The sequence below is a fragment of the Microcaecilia unicolor genome, chromosome 10 (assembly GCF_901765095.1).
Source record: "Microcaecilia unicolor chromosome 10, aMicUni1.1, whole genome shotgun sequence".
Lineage (NCBI taxonomy): Eukaryota > Metazoa > Chordata > Amphibia > Gymnophiona > Siphonopidae > Microcaecilia > Microcaecilia unicolor.
Genome location: NC_044040.1, coordinates 156,547,111 through 156,570,525, shown reverse-complemented (window position 1 = coordinate 156,570,525; position 23,415 = coordinate 156,547,111). Strand labels below are relative to the sequence as shown.

General features: G+C 39.6%; 1 protein-coding gene across 4 annotated transcripts in view; it reads left to right on the top strand.

The window, feature by feature from the left end:
* PIK3CB (phosphatidylinositol-4,5-bisphosphate 3-kinase catalytic subunit beta) overlaps nt 1-23,415 on the top strand; it is a 352,397-nt gene that overhangs the window by 316,891 nt on the left and 12,091 nt on the right. For all 4 annotated transcript variants that reach the window (XM_030217213.1, XM_030217212.1, XM_030217211.1 and 1 more), the window contains 3 exons: nt 12,202-12,325; nt 14,736-14,881; nt 16,167-16,299. In XM_030217213.1, the coding sequence (XP_030073073.1) occupies nt 12,202-12,325; nt 14,736-14,881; nt 16,167-16,299 (403 nt within the window). The remainder of the gene's footprint in view (nt 1-12,201; nt 12,326-14,735; nt 14,882-16,166; nt 16,300-23,415) is intronic.

The window sequence follows — 23,415 nt, the reverse complement described above, 5'->3', positions numbered from 1 at the left end:
TGAAAAGGAAACACCACAAGTAGGCGGAGTGATTGATTGGTCCCCCTCATGGATCTCAGGATCAAACTTTCTCCATTGTTCTGTGATGTTTGCTGAAGAAACCAGCAGCATCTACATTATGTTCTGTATTGGAAACTCTTAAACTTCTGGACAATTCTATTCAGGAATTAGCTTTACATTTTTCTGCTAAATTTGATAATATGCAAAGATTGAATAGCAAATTAAGAAGAGAGAAATGTTGCTAAGAAATATTGGTCAAATTTTTCAGTGTTGTATTCAAAATAATCATCAAACAGCACTTGTGTGTGTGTGGGGGATTGCCTTATGTCAATTGCAACATTGACCCTGTTTAAAAAGAACTGTAGTAAGTACTAACACGTGCTTTACCGCAGCAAAAAAAAGACCTTACTGTGGGGGCGTACTAATTTTGCCTTATCGTGGAACGTGGCCGACGATGATTTTGTGATCAGTGCACACTTCCCATGTACTTGTCAGGTTTTCAGGTTCAGAGCCCGCGGGGCCGGGCTCTGGAGCAAACATGAGCCCTCGGGCTGCTGCCGAGGAGCGACAGCAGCAGGCAAAACCCACCAACCAACACTGGGCAAGCACACCGGCAGGGACTGCAGGCACTGCCCAGTGAACCGGAACACATTGACTGGAATCCCCTGGACTGGAGGACACAGGACTGGAACACTGGACTGCAATTCCCCAGACCGGAGGACACAGGACTGGAACACCGGACTGGTCCACACAGCTTCACCTGCACTTAGCTACTAAGCCCCCCAGGAGTTGAGCTCCTGGGTTCGAGTAGCCGGCAGGACTTACTGGATACCGGATGACACAGGGACCAGGACTGGAAACAGAAGTACTCCTAAACCTAAACTGATCTACGTGCTCCCAAGCCCTAAACCAGCAGGAGTGTTCCTAACAGTAAACTGACAAAAGGACTTCCTAAGCCCTGTACTAAACAGGAGCTCCTAAGCCCTGCTCAAGAAAGGGACTTCCTAAGCCCTAAACTAACAGAGCAGGGAACTAAACACAAAGCTAACACAGGTGCTACTAAGCACCAAGCTACAAGCAGAGCTCTACACTAACAAGCTAAACACAAAACTAACAAGCTACCTAAGCACTGCTCTAGCAAGCTAGATACAAAACTAACAAGGAGCTTCCTAAGCACTACTCTGGCAAGCAACCAGAAGAGCTCCTAGCACTAAAAGGGAAGACAGGGGAGCCACAAGGAAAAAGCAGGGAAGCTAACACATAAGCCAAAAGTGATTCTAAATCACCAAACACCAACAGCAAAGACTGCAATGCTCCTAACAGCACAAACACCAGAAGTACTTCTAACAGCAAACTCTGCAGTGTTCCTAACAACACCAAACCCTGAAGTACTTCTATCAGCAACAGAGCTTCCAAAGCCCTACACACAGCAATGCCTCCAAAACCAAGAGGGAACAGCAGAGGAACCATAAGAGAAAAGCAGGAAAGCTAAACACACAGTCACCAGTGCACACTGCACTAACACTAACCTGGCCCTTAGCAAAAGCAAGCAGGGAAACTAGACACAAAGTCAGAAGTGCACACTGCACCACCCTACCTAAAGCAAACACAACCGTTGCAAAGGCTCTGAAGGAAACAACACCACTTCCTTATTAAGGCCCTCCCTGATGATGTCACACTCCCTAGACCTAGGCAAAAGCACAATGACCCAGAGAGGCCCAACCCACACCAATGCAACACCGTGAAGCACTTGAAGCCAGTACACCCAAAGAGAGGTAGAGCTAACTCAGTCCACCCACACAGCTGTAGTAAAGTAAAACAATTAACCCCATGCTGCTGGAAGCTGCCAGCACAGAGAGACAGAGCCAGCTCAGAAAGGACAGAGAAAAGAAACAGAAGCCAGCTAAGAAGCTGACCCCCAGGAAAGAGGTAAGTTTGAGAGGGGTTCTGACCCCAATCATAACAGTACTAGAAAATAGATTCTATTTTTTTAGCACTGGAGTCGGGTCAGAGGGCAGAAAGTAGGCATCTACTGTGCTGATTGGAAAAATTAGTGCGTGGCCATTCAAAAAATAGAAAATCATCCATTTTTCCCATGCAGTTAAATTGGCCTTGGCGCAGGGGAATAGCCTGCATAAGTATGCACTAAGGCCACTTTTTACATAGTTTAGTAAAAGGGCCCAAGATTTTGTTCCTTTAATGTATCATATGGTTTTATTATGAATTGACTATTGCAATCCCCTTTGTCAGAGATTTTCCAAATGACTTGTCTTGTTTACAATTATAAAATGGGTTGCCAAGTTACAGGTTGTTTTTTTTTTTGTTGTTGTTTTTTTTGGGGGGGGGGGGGAGAAATAATGCCTCTTAAGGGAACTGCATAGGGTACTGATCAAGTACTGTTTCCAATTTAAGACTGGTTGTTTAGAGACCTAAAAAACTACTCTAATATATCTAAAGTAGGGGTGTCCAAACTCAGTCCTCAAGGGCCGTATCCTAGTTAAGTTTTCAGGATGTCCACAATGAATATACATGAGATCTATTTGCATACAATGGAGACAGTGCATGCAAATAATCTAATGCATATTTGGGAAAACCTGTAAACCTGACTGGGTTGCAGCCCTCAGTCACTGAGTTTGAGCATCCGTGGTCTATAGTAAAGTCTCAAAACAAGTCTTCACAAGTAAAATCAGATGTATCCTCTTAAAAGGTATCTCATTTTTGACATGGAAGATCTTTTAGCATCAATTCCTTTGAGAGATTTAAAGATTTATTCAATTTGCAGTAATATGTTTTTGCTGATGATTTTGCCTATCCAAGATCTGGCAAATTCTTTATATCTTTCTTAAATCATCAAGCCTGTTAGATTTCTACCATCTTCAGCTTAATTGTTGAACCTGGTGTTTTAATAACCTTAACTGCTTCATAAACCATGAATATGATTATTTATTAGAACACCAGATTGTCTTCTCTAATGCTCAGTTCTCATATGAATCTTTTATACCTAAAAGAGGAAATAACAGTAAGGAATGTTCTGCCCATGACTGAGCCAGAATCTGAACTGATGGACAAGTGTACTAGGCTGCGCATTTGGTTGCTATTCTCTAAACGTCTTACAAAATATTATAAAATATTATAGAAAAATTGGACAGGAATCAGAGAATTAAAAGTCTTTTATTTCTCACCAGCACAGCATCAGACATCAGTTTCGCAAGTTGTAACAAACATACAAAGTCTAACATCAGTACCTCTGGTAATTATAAGTAATCAGACTAATTATATAAAGAAGAGAAAAAGGAGGAAGAAAAGTTTATTCCTCATACAAAGGTCACAGAACAGAGAGAAAGGAAGAAAGAATGAATGAAAGAAAGATTCTTAGATATAATTAGTTTCTACGAAGGGGGGAGAGCACCCCCTGTGGGAAAAAAATAGGCCATTGGACAGATCTGAAACTCTTTCCAAGCATGCCTAGTTTTTCCGAGTTTCTTTGCATTATTGTTTTATAGGCTGTGGTGAGCATCCACCTCTCCTCTACCCTGGACCAATCATAGGTGCTGCATATGTGCTGGAGACTTGTAATTGGGTCTTTCATATGTGCTGGAGACTTGCAGTTGGTGTCCTTGCCATACCTCTTCTCAGTAAATTACATTTTGTATTTTATGGGGGGTTGGATGTTCTCCCCAGGTTCAATCTGTTATTGCCATTCGGTTTTCCATTTACCAGAGAGAACCTCAAGAAGGCTGACCACACCTCAAAACTGACTCCATCTCTGAATAGAATAGTTCACTTACGCCTTAACCAAACCAAGGGATTATTAACAGATATTAATAAAGAGAATGAGATATAGTATAGTTTTATAGATTATAAATTCATTTACTTACCAAAAACACCGAACAATATACAAGTAGCATGTACAATCAATTGGTTACAGGAATGAAATATTCTAGCTGCAAACAGGTGCTTTCTGGGTTTGAGTCTTGGTTGATATATCTTACCACTCAAGGGTATTCAGGGGAAATCAATTGGGTAATTTGCCAATTCTACTGCAATATATTGGTTTCCCCTGAAGAGAGAATGAGCCATGACCCCTCTCTAACTTGAAGTATGAAGTACGCTAACTTTTATAGGTTTACTCAGGTTATCAGTTATATTACAGTAAGCTCACCTGATTGGATCTAGATTATGTCATGATTAGCACTGATTGGCTAATGCTAATGAGTAGCTCTATCCTGAGAACATGTTCTCATCCTTAGCTTGCTTAACCACACACTTAAGCAAGACCCTGCACGTGGCTTGAGGAGCCATCTGTATCCTGTTTTTGAGGTTTTTGCACCCTAGCTCCTTCCTCATTTTGCTACATGGTGTGTCCCAATAGCTCAGGAGCTTGCTGGAACTTCAGAGTTCAAATTATGGCCAAAGGCCTATAAGTTTTTATATCATTTCAGAACCTCATCTCAGAACCTGAACCAAAGTCTCAGGTAGCAGAGTTGCCCTAGTAACGGGAGGCACCATCAGAGCCTGTGACCAGCCAGAAATTCCTGCATGTGGCTGACAGTAAAGAAAGATGGGGGGTGGGAAATAGTGCAGCCTACCTGAAGTAGAACTTTATAGCTAAAACATTATAGGACACAAGCTAGCATAATTAAATTTAAAAGAAGGACCCAATCTAAACAATTGCCCTTGTAATTAGTATCCTGTACTAATTGAATAAAACCCATACTCTTCAGAGTCTCATAGAAGTCTGAACAGTTTTTATCTGTTGTTGGTACAGTAAGTTAAAATGCCCTGATGTAATTCATCTATTTATATGTAGTTGAAGAGAAACAATATAATCTAATATATGAGAAGTATCCTTGTTAGGCATGGGCAGCTCCTCCATTGCCCCAGGTACAAATAAGTACCTGTATATGTAAGCCGCATTGAGCCTGCCATGAGTGGGAAAGCGTGGGGTACAAATGTAACAAAAATAAATAAAATAAAATAAACCTGTTTTAGGGCTTCTATGAACCAAATGAATCCAAGATAATTCTAGCGTTTGAAACCATGCAACCAAAATTTGTCATCCATCTGTACATTTTCTTTCCACCAAAATTAATTCTAAAGAATTTCTAAAGACATTTGCTACCTTTCTGGCTTTTTTTCTGCATGTGGGATTGAGAGATATAAGAGTAACCTGGAGGATAACAAGATTTAAGGGTAACCCACTTTCCTTCTTGAATCCTAATTTCTGATAAGATAATACGTTATGTTCTTCAATTAAATCTAAAATTAAGTGGCTCTTGTTAAGCAAGCAATTTAATAACCTAGGACAATTGAGAATGATTGAGAGATCTTACTTTGAGTGCTTTTGTTATCCAAATGATGTGGTGGTGGCATTTTAAATTATTTCTTTTGATTTCTTTTATTTTTCTTTGAAACAAACTTCCAGGATTGTTTTAGTATAGAATTGTGTGAGATAGCTTTGTCTGTTTATTTTTGCAATAGCAGTAGGGAATAGCAATAGTCCATGGTTAGTTGTCCTAAGTCTATATTAAAATAGCCTTGTCAGATTATTTTAAGAAAGCGTACATCAGTATTATATGTAGGAAGCCTGTTTACTATGACGTACCGATTATCAAAACTATATCCAAACATTTTACAAAAAAAAAAATGAAAAGGAACAAAACTGAAGTCCAGACACAATGGGGGGCCTAAATTACAATCTAAGTATAAAATAAGATAAATATTAAAAGCATGCAATAAAGAATAAAAGAAAACATGGAACAGCTAGTCGTAACTTTGCGTTACTTTATAATCATTGAAAATCTATACATGATATGTGGTTTTAACTTTGTACCTCGCTTCTACAATTATAAATATTGTAAGTAATAATTTATTTAAACAAATAACCCAGGAAATATTTGTTTTCACAGGTACGGTGGTGAGTGCATGGCATGCCCTCCCAGAGTAGGTTGTAGAAGCTAAGACAGTAACAAGTTTAAGAAGATATAGGATGAGCACTGACTATTTGTAGTTGCAAAAAAATGAAGAAATATAACCATGACGTAGTGGTATGTGTTCCAGTGCACTGCTCTGTTTCAACATCAAGTACTGGGATATCCAGAATAAATGTTGTAATCGATAACGTAAAATATTATATATTCTCTTGGAAACAAATTAGAGAGATTTGCTAATGGTGATGCTTTGTTGCTAGCTTTTTGGATAGATTCTTAGGCATACTGGCTAGACTGGAGGAGCTGATGGGTCTTTTTCTGCTTCATCAACTAGAGCAGCGGAATTTTTCTTGGGGTGGGGGGGCGCAAAGGTACAGCATTCGTGCGTCAGGAGAGCAGCACTTCAAAGCTACACTCAGCATGGCAAAGGGCTGCATGCAACTACTGCTGCATCCTGCCCCACCTCTAACAAGAAGTCTGCATCAGAGAATCATGGAATGTATCAGAATTTGAATACGAGTCTGTGCATAAGGCCCCACACTGTACTGAGCCTGGGCGAAGGTGTGTTGGCAGTATGGCAGCAGCAGGCATGGCAGGGCCCGGGGAAGGGAAAATGCTGTCTCAGTCTAGAGTGGAGAGCAGGAAATAAAGGTGCTGAGCACTATTGGTGATTGGGAAAAAGAGATGCCTTCCACCTGAGGGAAGGAGGTAGGTTAGGGTGGAATAGAGAGGAGAGGGGGAGATGCAGTCCATCTAGTGGGAGAGGGGTAGGACAGAAGTGGATTTTCATCTACCTGAGGAATGGTGGTGCATGGCTATCTTGAAGGTTGACATAGGAAATCAAATACTCTTGGGCCAGCCCTGTCTACTGGTTTTATTTATTAGGATTTCTTTACCGCCTTTTTGAAGGAATTCACTCAAGGTGGTGTACAGTAAAAATAAATCAAACATAAGCAGTAGACAATTATAGCAGTACTCGGGCCTTTTCCTTTAAGGGCCTTGAAGATCACACAGAGTTTTAAATTTAACCCTGTATTGTACTGGTAGCCAGTGAAGGTTTTGCAAATATGGTGTGATGTGGTCACATTACTTGCTTGTCTTGCTGGAGTATTTTGAATCAACTGGAGCTGGTGCAGACCCTTTATAGTCAGACCAGTATAGAGTGCATTACAGTAATCCATTTTTCATGTTATCATGGCATGCACAACTGGGATAAGATTTGCCTTCTCAATGTAAAGAGAGGCAGCATAGTTGATGCAAATTGTAGAAGCAGCCCTTGAAGGTTACTTGGTTTCGGGGAATCAGGGTAAATGTTGAATCTAACTGTATTCCAAGGTTCTTGACTTGTGATTTGAGAGGGAGTTTGTACTTCCCAAAAGGGATTTTGGTATCAGATGTGTGTCTACTTGTGTTAAGGGCCCAGAGAAGCTTGGTTTTACTTGGCTCCAGGCAAAGTGTTTTTGTGTGTTTAGCCCATTCTTGAATTGATGTTAGATAGGTAATCGGTTTATCAGGGCTGTAAATAAGTCAGGTTCAATGGGTATGAGTAGCTGCACATCATCTGCATAGATGTAGAACTGAGTGTTCATCGTCCTGATTGGTCTATGAGGAAGTTGATATAAAGTTTTCATCAGGCCTTGAATAACTAAAAGACCTTTCTTTTGGGGTTTATTTAATTCATTGGTTTATAATTTTTCTGCAGCTCGTAACTTTTATTTTTCTATAGCAGTATGTTTTGCTGGAGACATAGCAGGTATTTGTTTTTTTTTCCTACCAAAAGCACCCAGGTTTTTTCTGTTGCTTGTCTTTATCAACATTATTATGCATGTGGCCTTGATATCTTGTGCTAAGTGTCTAATTAGTATAATGTGTCTTGTAAGCTTACCAGAGTGGTTGCTCAGTTAAAGCTGTGCATAGAGCGAATAATTTAGTTCACCTATCACAATCAAGAGGTCTTTGATTTATTTTGTGTTTGTTTTATATTTCTTTAAAAGCACTTACAATTGTTTTTTCCCTTTGTGTTTTTAAAGTGGAGTATTTAAAATAGTATTGTTTGTTTGTTTGCAATGGCAGCAGTTTGCTCACATAAAGTTTTGCATAGAGGAAGATGGCAGTCTAGTCCATTAGCTCTAGTAAAGTGGCTGACACAATCCGGTTTCATAGAATTCTTGCAGTAAAATTCAACTCTGAAAATAGCTATTTGGGATAATAATGTACCCAAGTGGATGATGGATAATAAAATAATACATCTACGTGGGATGTAAAGTACAACTCACAAAAAAAACTCCAGACCGCCCAAAACACAGCAGCCAGATTGATATATGGTAAACATGATTCAAAAGTTCTAAACCCCTACGAGAAAGGTTGCACTGGCTCCCAATCAAAGAACGGATCATCTTCAAAATCTGCAGTTTGGTCCACAAAATTATCTACGGCGTAATCCCAGGATGCATGACAGACCTAATAGATCTACCAGCCAGAAACAGAATCAGATCATCACAATCATACCTAAACCTACATTATCCAAACTGTAAAGGACAAAGATACAAAACAACTTACGCATCCAGCTTCTCCTACATAAGCGCACAACTATGGAACGGACTCCCAAATGCTGTGAGAACAATCTGTGACCACTTAAACTTCAGGAAATCACTCAAAAGTCACCTCTTCAAAAAGGCCTATCCTACCGATCCCAACATAAATCCCCACACCCAGCAACACAGCATAACTAATGATCGTACTGGACAATTTATAATCTTCACTTCCTCGACCCATGATGCCTGATCCACACCTACCTCATCGGACCACAATATAACTTTGTATCTGCTATCAACCGAATTGGCAAACGCCTTTTCGGTACTATGTAAGCCACATTGAGCCTTCAAATAGGTGGGAAAATGTGGGGTACAAATATAACAAATAAATAAAATATTTTTCCATGATTTAGTATGTTTGTGTTTTTCTACAGTTAATTTATCTCTGTTTATCTATTCCATTTGCTGCTATTGTGTTAATAACAATTACTGATTTAGTTCTAAAATGTTTATTAACTTGCATGTTTTGTTTTTGTAAATATAATTTCTCTCTTCTTTGGTTGCAGAATCAGATAGTAGGGAATTTTTATTTTATTGTTTTATTATATCATATGTTAAAATTTTAAACCACACAGAACTATATTGTAGATAAGGTCAGGACCCTTCGTACGTCTGTATCTGGTCCTCCCTCTTCCTAGCCTCAGTCTTTGCCAATTGCTTCAACGATCTCAGATAGTTTCCCCCCTCTTTGAATATCTGTTTTCAGTGGACTTCTTTTAATTTGCTCACTCATGAACTCCTGAAGAAAACCCTGATAGGAATAAATGTCACAACTTTGTTATTTAGACCCCTTTCCATCTTCTTGGCTTAAGGTTCCTTCCCTTGGTCTTTTATCAGTTGTTCATACATGTATTTCCAACTCCCTGTCCAGTGGGTATTTGCCCAGTTCTCTTAAAAGAGCAGAAGTCCGACCCATTTTGAAAAATCCATCCTTGGATCCGTCCATCCCGGCTAGTTATCACCCTATTTCTAATCAGCTATTTCTATCAAAGTTAATAGAAAGCCATGTTTTTCACCAATTGCAGTCCCACTTAGAAGCATCTCTTGTTTTACACCCTCGCCAATCCAGTTTTCAGATTGGATTTTATACAGAAACAGTCTTAACTTCATTATTAAGTGACCTTTACCAGAAATTGGATGAAGCTCTTATTTCTCTGGCTGTATCTTTAGATCTGTCTGCAGCATTTGATGCCATTGACCATACCTTACTGCTGCAGTGTCTATCTTTAATTGCTCTCACGGGTACAGTACTCCAATGATATACTTCTTTCCTTCAGAACAGTACCTTTCAGGTCCATACATCAGGGTTATGAGGTTCCTCGGTTTGATCCTTTCACTGATTCTTTTTAATATTTACCTTAGTCCATTAGCTGCTCTCATATAGGCCTCTGGCCTTATCACCTATTTTTGCGCTGATAATTTTTAAATTGTCCATTACACCACTAGTTTGAACTCTTACTTTTCTCCTCTTCAAGCTTGTCTTGACAAGTTTTCAGGTTGTCTTGCCAGACATTTTCTGGTTCTTAATCTCAATAGAACCACAGCTTGTTGGCTCACTGGGAACATATGTACTCCCTGAAGGTGTCCCTGTTTTATTTGGTTTACAAATGCTCCAGAACACTGCAGCACGGCTCCTTTGCTCTGCCAGTCAGAGAGACCATATCACCCCCTTACATCAAAAACTTCACTGGCTCCCTATTCATTTTAGGATTTAGTACAAAATCCTTATGCTATCTTTTAAGGCGATTCATACTGACTTACCGGGGTATCTGCATTCTCTGAATGATTTTAGATTGGTTCTTCCCAATCCTCGCCAGGCTTACTAGGAAGTCACGTGAAGAAGTGCCTTCTACTTTATGGCACCATTTTTATGGAATAGTTTGCCCTTCGACATCAGTCTAGAACAATCTTTGAGAGACTTTAAAAATGTTCTAAAAACTTATTTGTGTTCCCGTGCCTATGCTTAGATTCTGGGGGTTGTCTTGGAGGCGAGGAAATACTTGGCAGTCTGGTATACTGTTGTTTATTGCAATGTCAGGAGTGTGTTCTTGTTATGAATGTGACCTTTCCTATCAGACTGGTGTTCTTTTTTTTATTCATGATTTTTAAAAAAATCTTTTTAATGTACATTGATTTACACTTTAAAGACGATTCATAAAAGTTTAATAAAACATTAACATATTTGTAATTTCTGGTATATATGTTTTAAATAAGATGGCATAGATGACTAGGCACCAGATAAAGTTGAAAGAGGGAATAGAGTGATATAGGATATCAGGAAATAGGGATCTTAGGATATCTCCATAAACATCTGCCTGCCTTCCCAAATGCTATGAGGAAGGTACGCTATGTGAATTACCTCCATTATGACTTTAAGTGCCCTGTTTACTAAGGTGCGCTAGCATTTTTAGCGTGTGCACATAATTAGCGCGCGTTGTGTAGGCACCCATAGGAATATTGTGGGTGCCTACACAGCGCACGCTAATGCTTAGCATGCACTAAAAGCACTAAGTCGCCTCTAGCACAGCTTAGTAAACAGGGCCCTAAATTGGTTTATATCTGTGTGACTCCTGCAGTATTCTTTCCCCTTCTGTTTTATTCCTATACCAGGGGCATAGCCAGACTTCAGCGGGAGGGAGGGCCAGAGCCCGAGGTGAGGGGTCACATTTTAGCCCCCTCCCCCCCAGCGCCGTGGACCCCCCACCACCTTTGACACACACATCCCGGCGCCCCTCCCCTTTGAACCCCCCCCCCCCCCCCCCCCCTTCTCACCACCACCGACTCACACAGAAGAGAATCCTAGGCTTCCACATCAGCTGCAGCAAAGTGCCGGCCCAGAGACCGGCTGAGGAGGACTTCGGCTGGCGGGAGTTGGGGACCCCCGCCAGCACAGGTACCTGACGACGGAGGATGGTTAGCGGCGGCGGGAAGAGGGGGGGGGGTCGAAAGGGTCGGCGGGGGCTAGGGCCCCCGTGGCCCCACGTAGCTACGCCCCTGTCCTATACTAATCTATAATAGAGTTTTGATATTTTTCCTACTTTTTAAAGTAGCCCAAGCTTTATTTCAGCTTACAGTAGCTGTCTAGATATGGTTATGCTGAAATTATGTGCAACAGATGAATAGCAATGTACAGTTTGTGGAAGTAGAAACAGCCTTTATTTAAAAATCTCCTTTTATGGTAGCTGTATGGCTCCCAGAATTCTGGGTTCCCAACTGGACCCTGTCAGTCAGCTGCTCAGCATGGTAGATTATCCAATAAGCCCGAGACCTGATTGGAAAGGAAGTTAAATTTCCTGACACATACAGAGAAAAATATCGCCAAAAGACAAAATTGCAGAGGAAATAAAATGTTATCACTTCTTAACCCCAATAGAACCACAGCTTGTTGGCTCACTGTATACTCTTTTCTATTTCCAGTACTATGTATTTCACCATCATGTACCTAAAACTTGCTGTAAAACCAATTGTACATTCTTTTCTATTTCCAGTATCCACGATGAATTGTAAGCCACATTGAGCCTGCAAAAAGGTGGGATAATGTGGGATACAAATGTAATAAATAAATAAAATTACCCGTCAGAGCTTTTCAGTGGGCTTGTTGCTTACTCTGTGCTATGTTGAAATTCTGCTTTATGATTCTAAATATGCCTGACTGAACTCTCTTCGCTTGTTTTTAGAGATGATCTTGATCGAGCAATTGAAGAGTTTACATATTCTTGTGCTGGCTACTGTGTAGCTACCTATGTACTGGGGATTGGTGACAGGCATAATGACAACATCATGGTCAGGAAGACTGGTCAGGTGAGGTTTGTTAAAAACTTACTATACCACATATTCCAATCAAGTGGGTCTAAGCAGTTTGCAGTTGCACCAAAAACATGCAGGAGAAAGGAACAGCATTATAAAACAGGACAGAAAACTGGGTCACTCAAGAGCAATCATTCACAGCCCATTTCAGTGTTCCAGGCCAAGCCCCCCCCCCCCCCCCCCCCCCCAGAGATCATTAATAAGGCTAAAAATAGGTCTACGTACTCTGGCAGGAGTTTTCATTTTTGATACTATATAAGTCGGCCTACAGGCAATAGAAACAGAGCCCAGTATTCCAAAAAGCCATAAGCAGCTGGCAACAATTCTGACTGCAAATGGCTTTTTTTAAAATTGATACTGGTTATACAAATAACTTGTATCTGTTCTCCTCACTGTGGTGGATTATATGGATAAAAGTTATTTGGTATGCATGGGGTGGGACAGGGGATGTCTAAAAATTACAAAAGAAAGTAATGAAGTTCTTTGCTTTCCACAGTTTAGAGCATTCCTAATAGAACTTTGTGAAAACTTAAATGCAGCTTTGATTTGATTTATTCATTTGATATACCGCGTTTACACTATAAGGGGTCCTTTTACTAAGGTGCACTAAAAAAATAGCCTGCGCTAGTGTAGGTGCGTGTTTTGGATGAGTGCAGATCCATTTTTCAGCGCACCTGTAAAAAAGGGCCTCTTTTTTTGGGGGGGGGGGGGGGCCCGAAAGTAGACGTGCAACAAAATGAAAATTGGTGCTCGTCCACTTTGGGCCTGAGACCTTACCGCCACCCATTGACTTAGCAGTAAGGTCTGGCGCATTAACTGGGCAGTAATCGTCAGCACACGTGCAATGCTGATTACCACCCGGTTAGCGCCACATGCCGGAAAATTTAAATATATTTTTCAGCGCGCTTAGTGGACATGCATAAAAAATGAAATTACTGCCCTGGCTGGGCGCAAGTTGGGCGTGCGTAGGTGCCTACGCAGCTTAGTAAAAGGGCCTCTAAGGCACCAAATCAGCTTACAGTACTACAAATTACATCAAGCACAAGGTAAAACCTAATTACAAAAAAAATAAAGTTAACAATATAGAATTTTTTCAGTTTATCATAACACTTATGATAAACTGAAAAAATTCTAAGCCAAATTACCCACATAAAGCCAAGATTTCGAGGCTTTACAAAACTGCAAATATTTTTCCATTTTCCTCAAGTCCTCTGGCAACTGATTCCACAAAGACAGGCCAAGATAACATCAAGCCCACTTCATGGTGGTAGTTAGCTTAACCAAAGACAAAGAAGGGAGTTCTAATGAAGTTCTCTGTGAACATCACAACTGTCTTGATGAAACTTATCTGTTGATAAGAAAAGCAAAATAACAGGAACCTTCAGTCTGAAGGCTTTGAATAACAAACACAAAATTTTTAAATGTCCTCGCAGATATGGTAACCAGTGCAGTTCAACTAGTACTGGTGTTATATGATCAAATTTCTTTATACTCATAATCAGTTAATGTGAGAACCAAGAAGCCAAAATGAATGTTTTACATCAAAAGATGATGTGCAGAGTGCTCAGCGTAACTAGGTTTGATTCCCACTGCAGCTCCTTGCGACTATGGGCAAGTCGCTTAACCCTCTGTTACCCCAGGTACAAAATAAGTACCTGCATATAATATGTAAACTGCTTTGCGTGTAACCACTGAAAAGTGGTATATCAAATCCCATCCCCTTTCCCCTAGAAACGAGTTTTGTAATTTCATGAACAGTACAATTTGAGCATGATTACTTGAAAACTCGAGGGTTATTCTACTCTGGTCAGTTGTGAAGTAATTAACTTTAGTAATGTGACAGCAGTGATCAAGGGTGGTTCATCACCTTTCACTGGAATTGTTCCTATTGAATGTTTTCTCAGTAAATTAAAATAAAATAATCTACGGCTTAGTTCCGGAATACATGATTTCTTTAATAGATCTCCCACCTAGAAATGCCATCACAACAGCACGCACCTTTTTACAACTACATTTCCCATCTTGCAGGGGTGTTAAATACAAGCTTCTTTTTGTCTCTACTTTCCACTACTCCAGCCCGAAGACTTGGAACGCTCTTCCCCTGTACCTAAAATCGCAAGCTGACCACCTTCTTTTCAAGCTGCTGAAAACGTATTTTTGAGCAAGTGTATTCCATTAGTAATTCTGCTGTTTAGCCATCCTAATTGCTGCTAACGTTTTATCCTTATTCTACTACTAAATTCATATGTTGTCTCTTTTAACTTTTGTAATTCATGGAAGCCACATTGTGCCTGCATTTGTGGGAAAATGTGGGGTAGAAATGAACCGTAAATAAATAAATTAGAGGTGATATACATGCTTCATACACTAATTTCACGGGGGGATTTTTTGTTGTATTTTTTAGCTCTTCCATATAGATTTTGGACATATTCTTGGTAACTTCAAGTCTAAATTTAAAATTAAGAGGGAAAGAGGACCTTTTATTCTAACTTATGACTTCATTCATGTCATTCAACAAGGAAAAACTGGAAATACTGAAAAATTTGGCAGGTAAGCATTCTTTTACAATATATATGTAAGAAATACAAAACGTGTTTTCTTTGCAGACCATTCTAAAAGGTCAGTGGCAAGAGTAAAATGCTGTCAAAATAAGCCAATAGTCTCAACGTGTTCTTTTTGGGTCACTTTGTAAGATGCCATAGAAATTGCAGCTGATATACCCAGCTGCAAGATTTTTATTTTTTCCTGGTTGGAAAGGGGTTATATCCTTAATTCTTTCATGGGGTCTTTTACAAAGGTGCGATAGCGATTTTAGCACATGCTAAATGGAAGACACCCATAGGAATATATGAGTGTCTCTAGTGTTAGCGTACGCTTATTTTTAGCACTCGCTAAAAACGCTAGCGTGCCTTTGTAAAAGGTCCACTCAGAGTAGCACACAAAGGCATTTGTGTTGCTGTTTTACTGCAGCATGAGAAGCATCCCATATAAACCTAAGTTGTACAGTGGAAATATATGAAGGAATGAATGAACTCTGATGTCTTCATATCATTCATGGTTTTTAATGATGGTGGTAATGACCATTGTTCCTCACTGTAAGATGATTTTAGCTGTCAGCTCAGATGACAACATACCCGAAGTGTTAATAGTTAAAATAATTATTTTAAGTAGTCAGGGGACAAACACATACACACAAATATATTGGATACTTAAGCACCCGTTGGAAGCAGACTTCCTGTCAATGAAAAATTAACACAAAATATGCCATGTTCATTGAATGGCCTGATGTTTCTCTTTAGCATCCGATTAACTTAAGGGCCCTTTTATTAAACTGTGTTAAGTGGTAACACACGCTTAACGCAGGAAAAATGGCCTAACACGGGACGCACTAAAGCATTCTGCGTTAGTTTGCCATTTGCAACCTAAGCACACAGTATTTGTTTTTTAATTTTTTGAAGAGGGCATGTCAGAGCAGAGAATGGATGTGGAAACGCTATTAAGCTAGCGTGCTGACATAACCAGCATGCTAACTGGTTATCATGTCCATATCACAGTAGCCTTTAGTGTCTCCTAAATAGGAGGCAAGAAGTGCTCCCACATTAATTTATTTTTAAATGACTGCACCAGAAATTCAACAAATAGAAAAATGCCTATTTTATGGGCTACAGTAGAAATAGGCTTACTCTGCAGAAAAATCCCGTGTTAATGGTACGCTAAGCCATTTACTAGCACAGCTTAGTAAAAGAGCCCCTTAGTGAATTCATAAAAATCTTGGTATAAATTCTAGATAATTGTTTTGTTAACAAAAGTAACTCTGTTTATCCTGGCGATTAAGGTTCCGACAGTGCTGTGAAGATGCTTACTTAATTTTACGACGAAATGGGAACCTGTTTATCACTCTTTTTGCACTGATGCTGACTGCAGGACTGCCTGAGCTCACTTCTGTTAAGGATATCCAGTATCTCAAGGTACAAGCCATATTTACAATGCTGTTTTCTAAAGTTTTGTTTTCTAAAGCATGAATAACAGCTTGAAAATCTGCAGTAAGTCAACTTAATCCACACAGAGAGCTAAGAAATTGTCTAATTACCACATATTCATTTCTATCGATTTTTATCTTCCTCATCTTCCATTTGTTTGGCTTGTTATTTAATGAGTCTCAAAGCAGGAGAGATTGCTGGTACCAAATTAAAGTATTAGGGAATACATATTATGTTTTAAATCCTTTCAAGCTATTCAGTATAATAATCTGGGTCATTATGTCCTAGGGTCCTTATCACATAGCCCACAATTTTATCAGGGTCACAGGTTCTTTCCTTCAGAGAGCATGTCTGTGCATAGGTCCCTCCTTTATTAGCACATAGAGCACTGAGATCTGTATAAGCTGCACCACAAGTCTGTTACAATCAAGCTCTGTAATACACTAGTTAGCTTGTGGCAGGGACTTTTACCCTACAGTCCCCCCATTTTTAAGATGTGTGGCACTCCAGAGGCACCAGGCATCTTGTAAAACGCTAGCTGAGTTGGTTGTGCTTGTGTATTTAGTATCGAATACATTGGAACTTGGAAGACTGCAACACAGCAATAAGTGAGCAAATAGCTTGACATCTGTTCGCATGTGTTTGTTAATACATCTTATGCTAGTACTGAACATAAAAGCAGTAATAGTACTAAGTCAGTAATGCAACAAGTTTAAAACAGACAATAAATGCATAGGCATGTGATCATGTAATACAGCAAAGCAAATGTGACTGTAGTAAGTTGCTTTATGGTTTATTTAATTCACAAAAGTTACTCCCCAGAGAGTCTTTCTATCCTGGTTCAGTTAGTAAGTATGACAAAATATAGTCAGAACAAGGATTCTTTATTAGCATTTCCATCTGCATAAGGATTAATATTTAAATCTGTTTAGGCAAATTCATGTATTTATTACTCTGTAAAGCTTTGGGACATCTTGCCGTATGATGGTCGATTGAATTTTAATTATTTGTGTTTTCGGAAATTATTAATTCCTGATGATGTAGTCAGTTTCTTGGTATTGTAATTTACTTCAAAGATATTTTAGATATATTAAATTGATTAGCCAGATCTCTGCCATCTCCTTTATGTCACCGGTTTGTGTCAACTGTTAGTACTAACATGGTAGTTTCTTCCTTTGTGTTTGCTCACTTCCATTTCTACTCTTCTTTTCACTTCCTTAGCTTAAGTTAGTCATGCTCTATAATTTTATGTGTACAATTCTATAAACGTTTTTGTGAATATGTATAATTTATTATTTATATTTGTTTTTTTATGAGGACTCCTGATGAAGGCTTGTTAAAAATCAAAAAGTAAAAACCAGAATTCCTGAAGGGTAATATATATATATATATATATATATTTATCATATGAAACATTTTTCCATGACCATGACTTATCTTCTGATAAACCTATATTAGGGCAACAAACACAAAATTAATTATGCATTCACAGAAACCAATGTAACTTCAGCTCTGCTGGAAAGGAAAAGGGGAAATGATTAATTTCACATTAAAACACCGAATAAACATGCAAGTGTCCTTGCAGGTCTCATCAAGAAAAGAAATATGGATTCATTCTGAGAATGAAGTTCCAAATTAGTGATAGTTATCACACTTGATCACTAATTTTGTTGAGATGCAGAGACATTGGAGCAACACTGTAGCCATAAGGCACGATATAGCTTAGAAATTTGATGTTTCTGGCATAATGCTATCACAAACAGAATGGTCCAGAGGCTGGAAAAGGAATAAGAGAGCCAGACCAGCACAGGTGACAATGCAAAATAGCTCTATAGGTGCTAAAAGGTCCTTTATTGTAAATTAAATGAGATTTGACCCTGACCGTGTTTCAGCAAATAGGCCTACAACAGGAGTCTGAACATAGTGTCAACTGAAATGACTATGATGTAATGAAATCAAACGCCTATGGAAAACTGTAAATCTCAGTAAGCTATCACTTAGAAAGTTATCTCGCCACATTCTCAATGTATCACCGATCAAATTGACACTTCAAACAAGCTCAAACTGATGACTGAGCTAGAAGATTTGTGCTTTTATGAAGCGCCAATTTGATTGGTGATATACGCTGCATGCCCCTTTTAGAGTCTGTCTCTGTTGCCTCCACATACCATCTGTCCACTGTAGAGGGTTTTCTACAGCACTGCACCCTCATTCTAGAATGCCCTCCCCTCTAACCTTCAACTGTCTTTTCAGAGGTTCAACGTAGCATTAAAAGCCCACGTTTCTGTGAGGCCTTTGGCAATGGAGTCAGGAGTAGTTCCTCTTATTATCTGGGGAATACTTAACTATTGGAAATGTTGTGCTGTAAATATCTGTTATATTTTTTTAATATCCTCTGGTATGTTTGTTCTACCTCTTATCTTTCTCTTTTGTATCCCAAATGGCGTACCTTTCCCCTGTCCAAACAAACACAGACAAAAAAGGAAAACAAACCTTCCACAAGCAATCCACAGAGTGAGCAAAAAAGAGTGGAAGGCACCAAGACAAAGTACCAGGAAGGCCAAAGACACAGTTTATTCAAGAGATCCAGAAGACATATGCAAAAACGCTTTCCACACCAGTATACAGGATACACTTGGTAAAAGAACCCAACACAGGCCATGTTTCAGCATGTAAAACCTTCATCAGAGGTCCTCATCAGAAAACAAAGAACAGATAATCAGTATAAATAACGATGGAATAAAAATCAAGAAAATAGAATTCATCAGTGTGTACATTGAATAAGAATAAATCAATAGTAATAGAGACCCACAGGAAAATAAAATATAGAAAAAGAACCACACCAACAAAATTGTGGCAGTGCGTTATATAAAGAACCATAAGTAAACGCAAATGGAAATATATCATAGACAACTCACCATAGTGAATACAGAGGTAGATACACAAGAGCCGTAAACCCAATGTTGAACATGTTCTACCTATGAAATATGTTGCTAAAATAATGTCCACATGGAATGGAAGTTCTTATATACACAATATCCTATATGCCAAAGTTGTGAATCAGTAAATAAGCCTCTATATAAAGAAAAACAAGACAAGTGTGTATATCCAAAAAGAAAAGCCACAAAAAATACCAAAGGCGCATGTGATCCAAGTACAATAGATAACTAACAGAAAGATATGCATTATTAAAAGTGCTTGAAACAAAACCACTCTTTCCCTATATGCTATATATAAATAGCTTGAACACTTAGGAACATCATGGATTGAGATCACACTCTGGGATTTGTATCTTTTATTTTTTTTTCTCAGGTTCACCTTTTTGTGATATTCTCATTGTTGATTTGTTTCAATATGAGGCTGTTTGTTTTCATATTGCAGCCTTCCTGCTTGACTTATGTATATGTCTTACAAGGCTATTCAATATATGTATCTATATTCTGCTGTACTGGCCATTTCTTAATATTTCTAATAACCAAAACAATTACTTGAACCCCCACCCCCTCCTGTAGAGTGCATATATGTCTTCCACATGACGACCTCATTGCTAGTCTTGCAGGTGATATATGCATGTCACAGGACATTGCGACAGCACTCATTATTCCTCTCTCCCTTCTGATCTTCATAGCGCGCATGAAACCTGTATATTAGCTTTAGAACCTTCATATCACATAGGTCAGCCATAAGCATTGATATGAAAAGACAGGCCACCCATATGAACTTCAACTTTTTAATACTATAAAATATTGTCTTTGAAACTTTTATATAATTTAATGAAATAAAATTATCATGTGACCAAACTAAAATAGCTACAAATAGGTATAAATAAAAACTTACTGTGGGAGGGAAAACCAGAATAACTAAAATAAAAAGGGAGACGGAAGGGGGGAAAGGTCACTTAAAGGTGAGGGGGAGACAGCAAGAGCTGCCTCAGGAAGTGGACCAACTAAGGGTCGTGGAGGGGGGTGTCCATGGATGGCAGCATGCCCTACAACAGAAAATATGGGTCTGGGTGGTTAAATTCTGCTCTAGGGCATCCTGCAATCTGGCGTGACCAGCTTCCAGGCTTCTTAGTTGCTGGTCAGTGGCATCCCGCTTGTACCCCATCTCCTCTAAAACAGATTCTGATCAAATGGGAGGTAGAGGCAGGGCTCCACCTGTGCCAGCACCTGCCCCTGGATCCACATGCTGTCATGGGGAGGCATGTAGGATGCCATTGTCTGCTCCTGGGGAGAGGTACCCCTCCTGAGGGAGGTCATGCTGCTCCTGGGGTGGTGGTGGAGGAGGGAGGGAGTGTTCAGGTGTGGAGGCGTGCTGCCTATGATGGTGCGGGGGCAGCTGCTGCCTGGTTCTCATTCTCCTCATCATGATCTCCTTCCTCCTTTCCATCATAATCTCCTTCCGCCTTGTTCTCCTCATCTTCATTCTCTTCTTCCTCCTCCGCTTCTTCAACATTCCTCAGGACTGGTGAGGCTGGTCCTGTGGCAGTAACTGGTCCAGGGGGTGGAGCAGTTGGTGCCTGAGCTACAAAGGGGAAACAGAGACATTGGGTTACAGTCATGCCCTTCATTTCCTGCACAATTGAGGTGGCCACTGAAATTTGGGAGTTGTTCATGGGAGTTATATCTAGAGAGAGTTGAGAGGGTCTTTGGATACTACTGTGTGACTCACTTGCTTTGGCACATAGCTCAGCACGACCCCTGGAGGAGCTTTTGGTCATGCTGCCGCAGATACTGGCCCCTCTTGCAGAGTTCCTTCATCTGTTTCTGCCTCCACCTCCATATCACAGTGTAGCATGCCATATCAATGTCTCTATATATGTGTCCTGTCACTGGTGCCTGCCTCCGCCAACCTGCTTGCACGGAGGCAGGCACCACTGTAAGAGGGATTGCTACACAGGGAAAGGAGGTGGCGGAGTGGTTAGAACACTTGCCTTATCCTTCTGGGGTGGGGGTGGGGTTCAAATTCCATCACTGCTGCCACTCCCCCCCCCCCCCCCCCACACACACACCAATGGGCCCTGCCCAATAAATCCACTAAATAGGACAATATCTCACAATCCCAGCTAAAAATATTCTTTAACACCAACTGAAATATGTTTAGACTTTACTTTTGCATCAAATGTTAAATAGTTGTTATCAAGACTGGATATTTTTATATAACATTTGATTAGAAACATTGTTTTCAGACTTAAATTCTTAAGGTTTTGTAACACTTTTGCCTGAAATTTTAAATGGTTGTTATCAAGACATGACCTACCAACATGGCAGGGGTTTGGGCTGCAGTTATGTTGTTTGGACTGCAACCCTGATGAAGAACATAAAACCTGGCCATGTTGGCAGAGCATCCAGTTTTGATAACAGCCATTTAAAATTACTTGCAAATGTAAAGTCTTATGAAAGCATGTTTAAGAATTTGTCTGAAAACGTTTATAATCAAATGTTCTATAAAAATATCTGGACTAATGAGGTGTGGGCTAATACTGTACTAAACAGAGTTTTTCTGTTTTAAGTATGCCAAATGTTCTGAGGAACCATGAAAACAACAAGAGTATGAAGTATTTCTAGACACATTTCAGTGGGGCATGAGACATCATTATCGCCTCCAGTGTCAATAGCTTCTCCATGTCTAGCATCATCATCCATGTGGGGTGGGGCAATACCTGCTACTGAAGTTGCTGTGGCGAATGTAGCATAGAGGAGTCTGGCGACGAATGGAGACACCAGGAACAGGTCACACGGAGATAGCACAAACTTATTTGGAAAATGTTGTAAAAGATGTATGGTGGTGTTATTAAAACCTCTGCTGAGGTAAATGCACTGGAAAAAATGGAGGAGTTTGTAAAATCTATGGATCAAGTTAAAGAAGATTTTTCTAATCAAGTGAGCCAAGTACAAAGAGAATTGAAGGACCCTACAGGATTTTAAAAGCTCTTCTGTTTAAGGATAGCCTTGCAATTCATAGGAAAATTGAAACTATTGAGAGCTACAATCGCAGACTGAATCTCAGACTACTATACTTTCCAAAATCTCCTGGAGTCTTTCCACGTGACTTGTTCAAGAAGTACCTTATAGAAGTCTTAAAATATTCCTCAGAAGCTATTCCCCCATTGAACAAAATTTATCATGTGCCTTCATCTTTTAAGAACCTCCAGGATGATGTGGAAGGGTGACTGTGGCCTGGGGACTCAGTGGACTTGAATAATATATTAGCTATTTTAGAAGAATCTATTTCTGAGACCTCTGAAAGAGCTACTTTATTGGTGTCCCTGATATTTGAACAAAATCTAAAAGCTATTTTGAAGTTGTTCATCATTCATCTGATTTATGGCAAGAAGATGAGGCTTTATCCTGATGTTACTAAAAGTACTCAGGAGAGAAGAAAATTGTTTCTTGCTATGAAACAAGAGGGGTGCAATGTTTTTGTTAGCTTATCCATGCAAGTGTGTGGTTAAATTAAGAAGTTCATTGTTTGTACTTCCTATGGCTTTAGAGTAAATGTGGGGGTCAGTTCAATGCCATGTCTTGAGTAATCTGTGTTAACAGATTTATAGATATTTCTTTTAGATTTCTCCTACTTTTTCCTATACCACTCCCCCTTCTTCCCCCTTTTTGTTGTGTAAGGAAGATTTGAATTATTTAGTGTTAGTTTTTTCTGTTGTTCCTCCTATGTTTCTTTTCTGTATTTCTGGAATAAGAGTTATTTATTAATTTATTTATTTATTTGTTTGTTTGTTACATTTGTACCCTGCGCTTTCCCACTCATAGCAGGTTCAATGCGGCTTACATAGTAGTAGGATTACAAAGTATAGTACAGAGAGAGCAGGCTAAGCTTGGCAGGGTAATGGGAATGTGCAGATAGGTAATATTATAAGGGAGAGGGGGTAAAGGAGGTAGGAGGAGGTGCTAGTTTTAGACTAGATTAAGATAATCAGGGTAATAGGGTCAGGGTAAGCATAAGGAGAAGTTAGAGGAGGCGTGGTCTGAGTCATTGCCGTTGTCACAGGATAAGGTGATGAATAAGTGGGTTCGTAGAGTTAGGTCGTGGCATTTGGATAAGCTTCCTTGAATAGATGGGTTTTCAGCGATTTTCTGAAGGATAGGT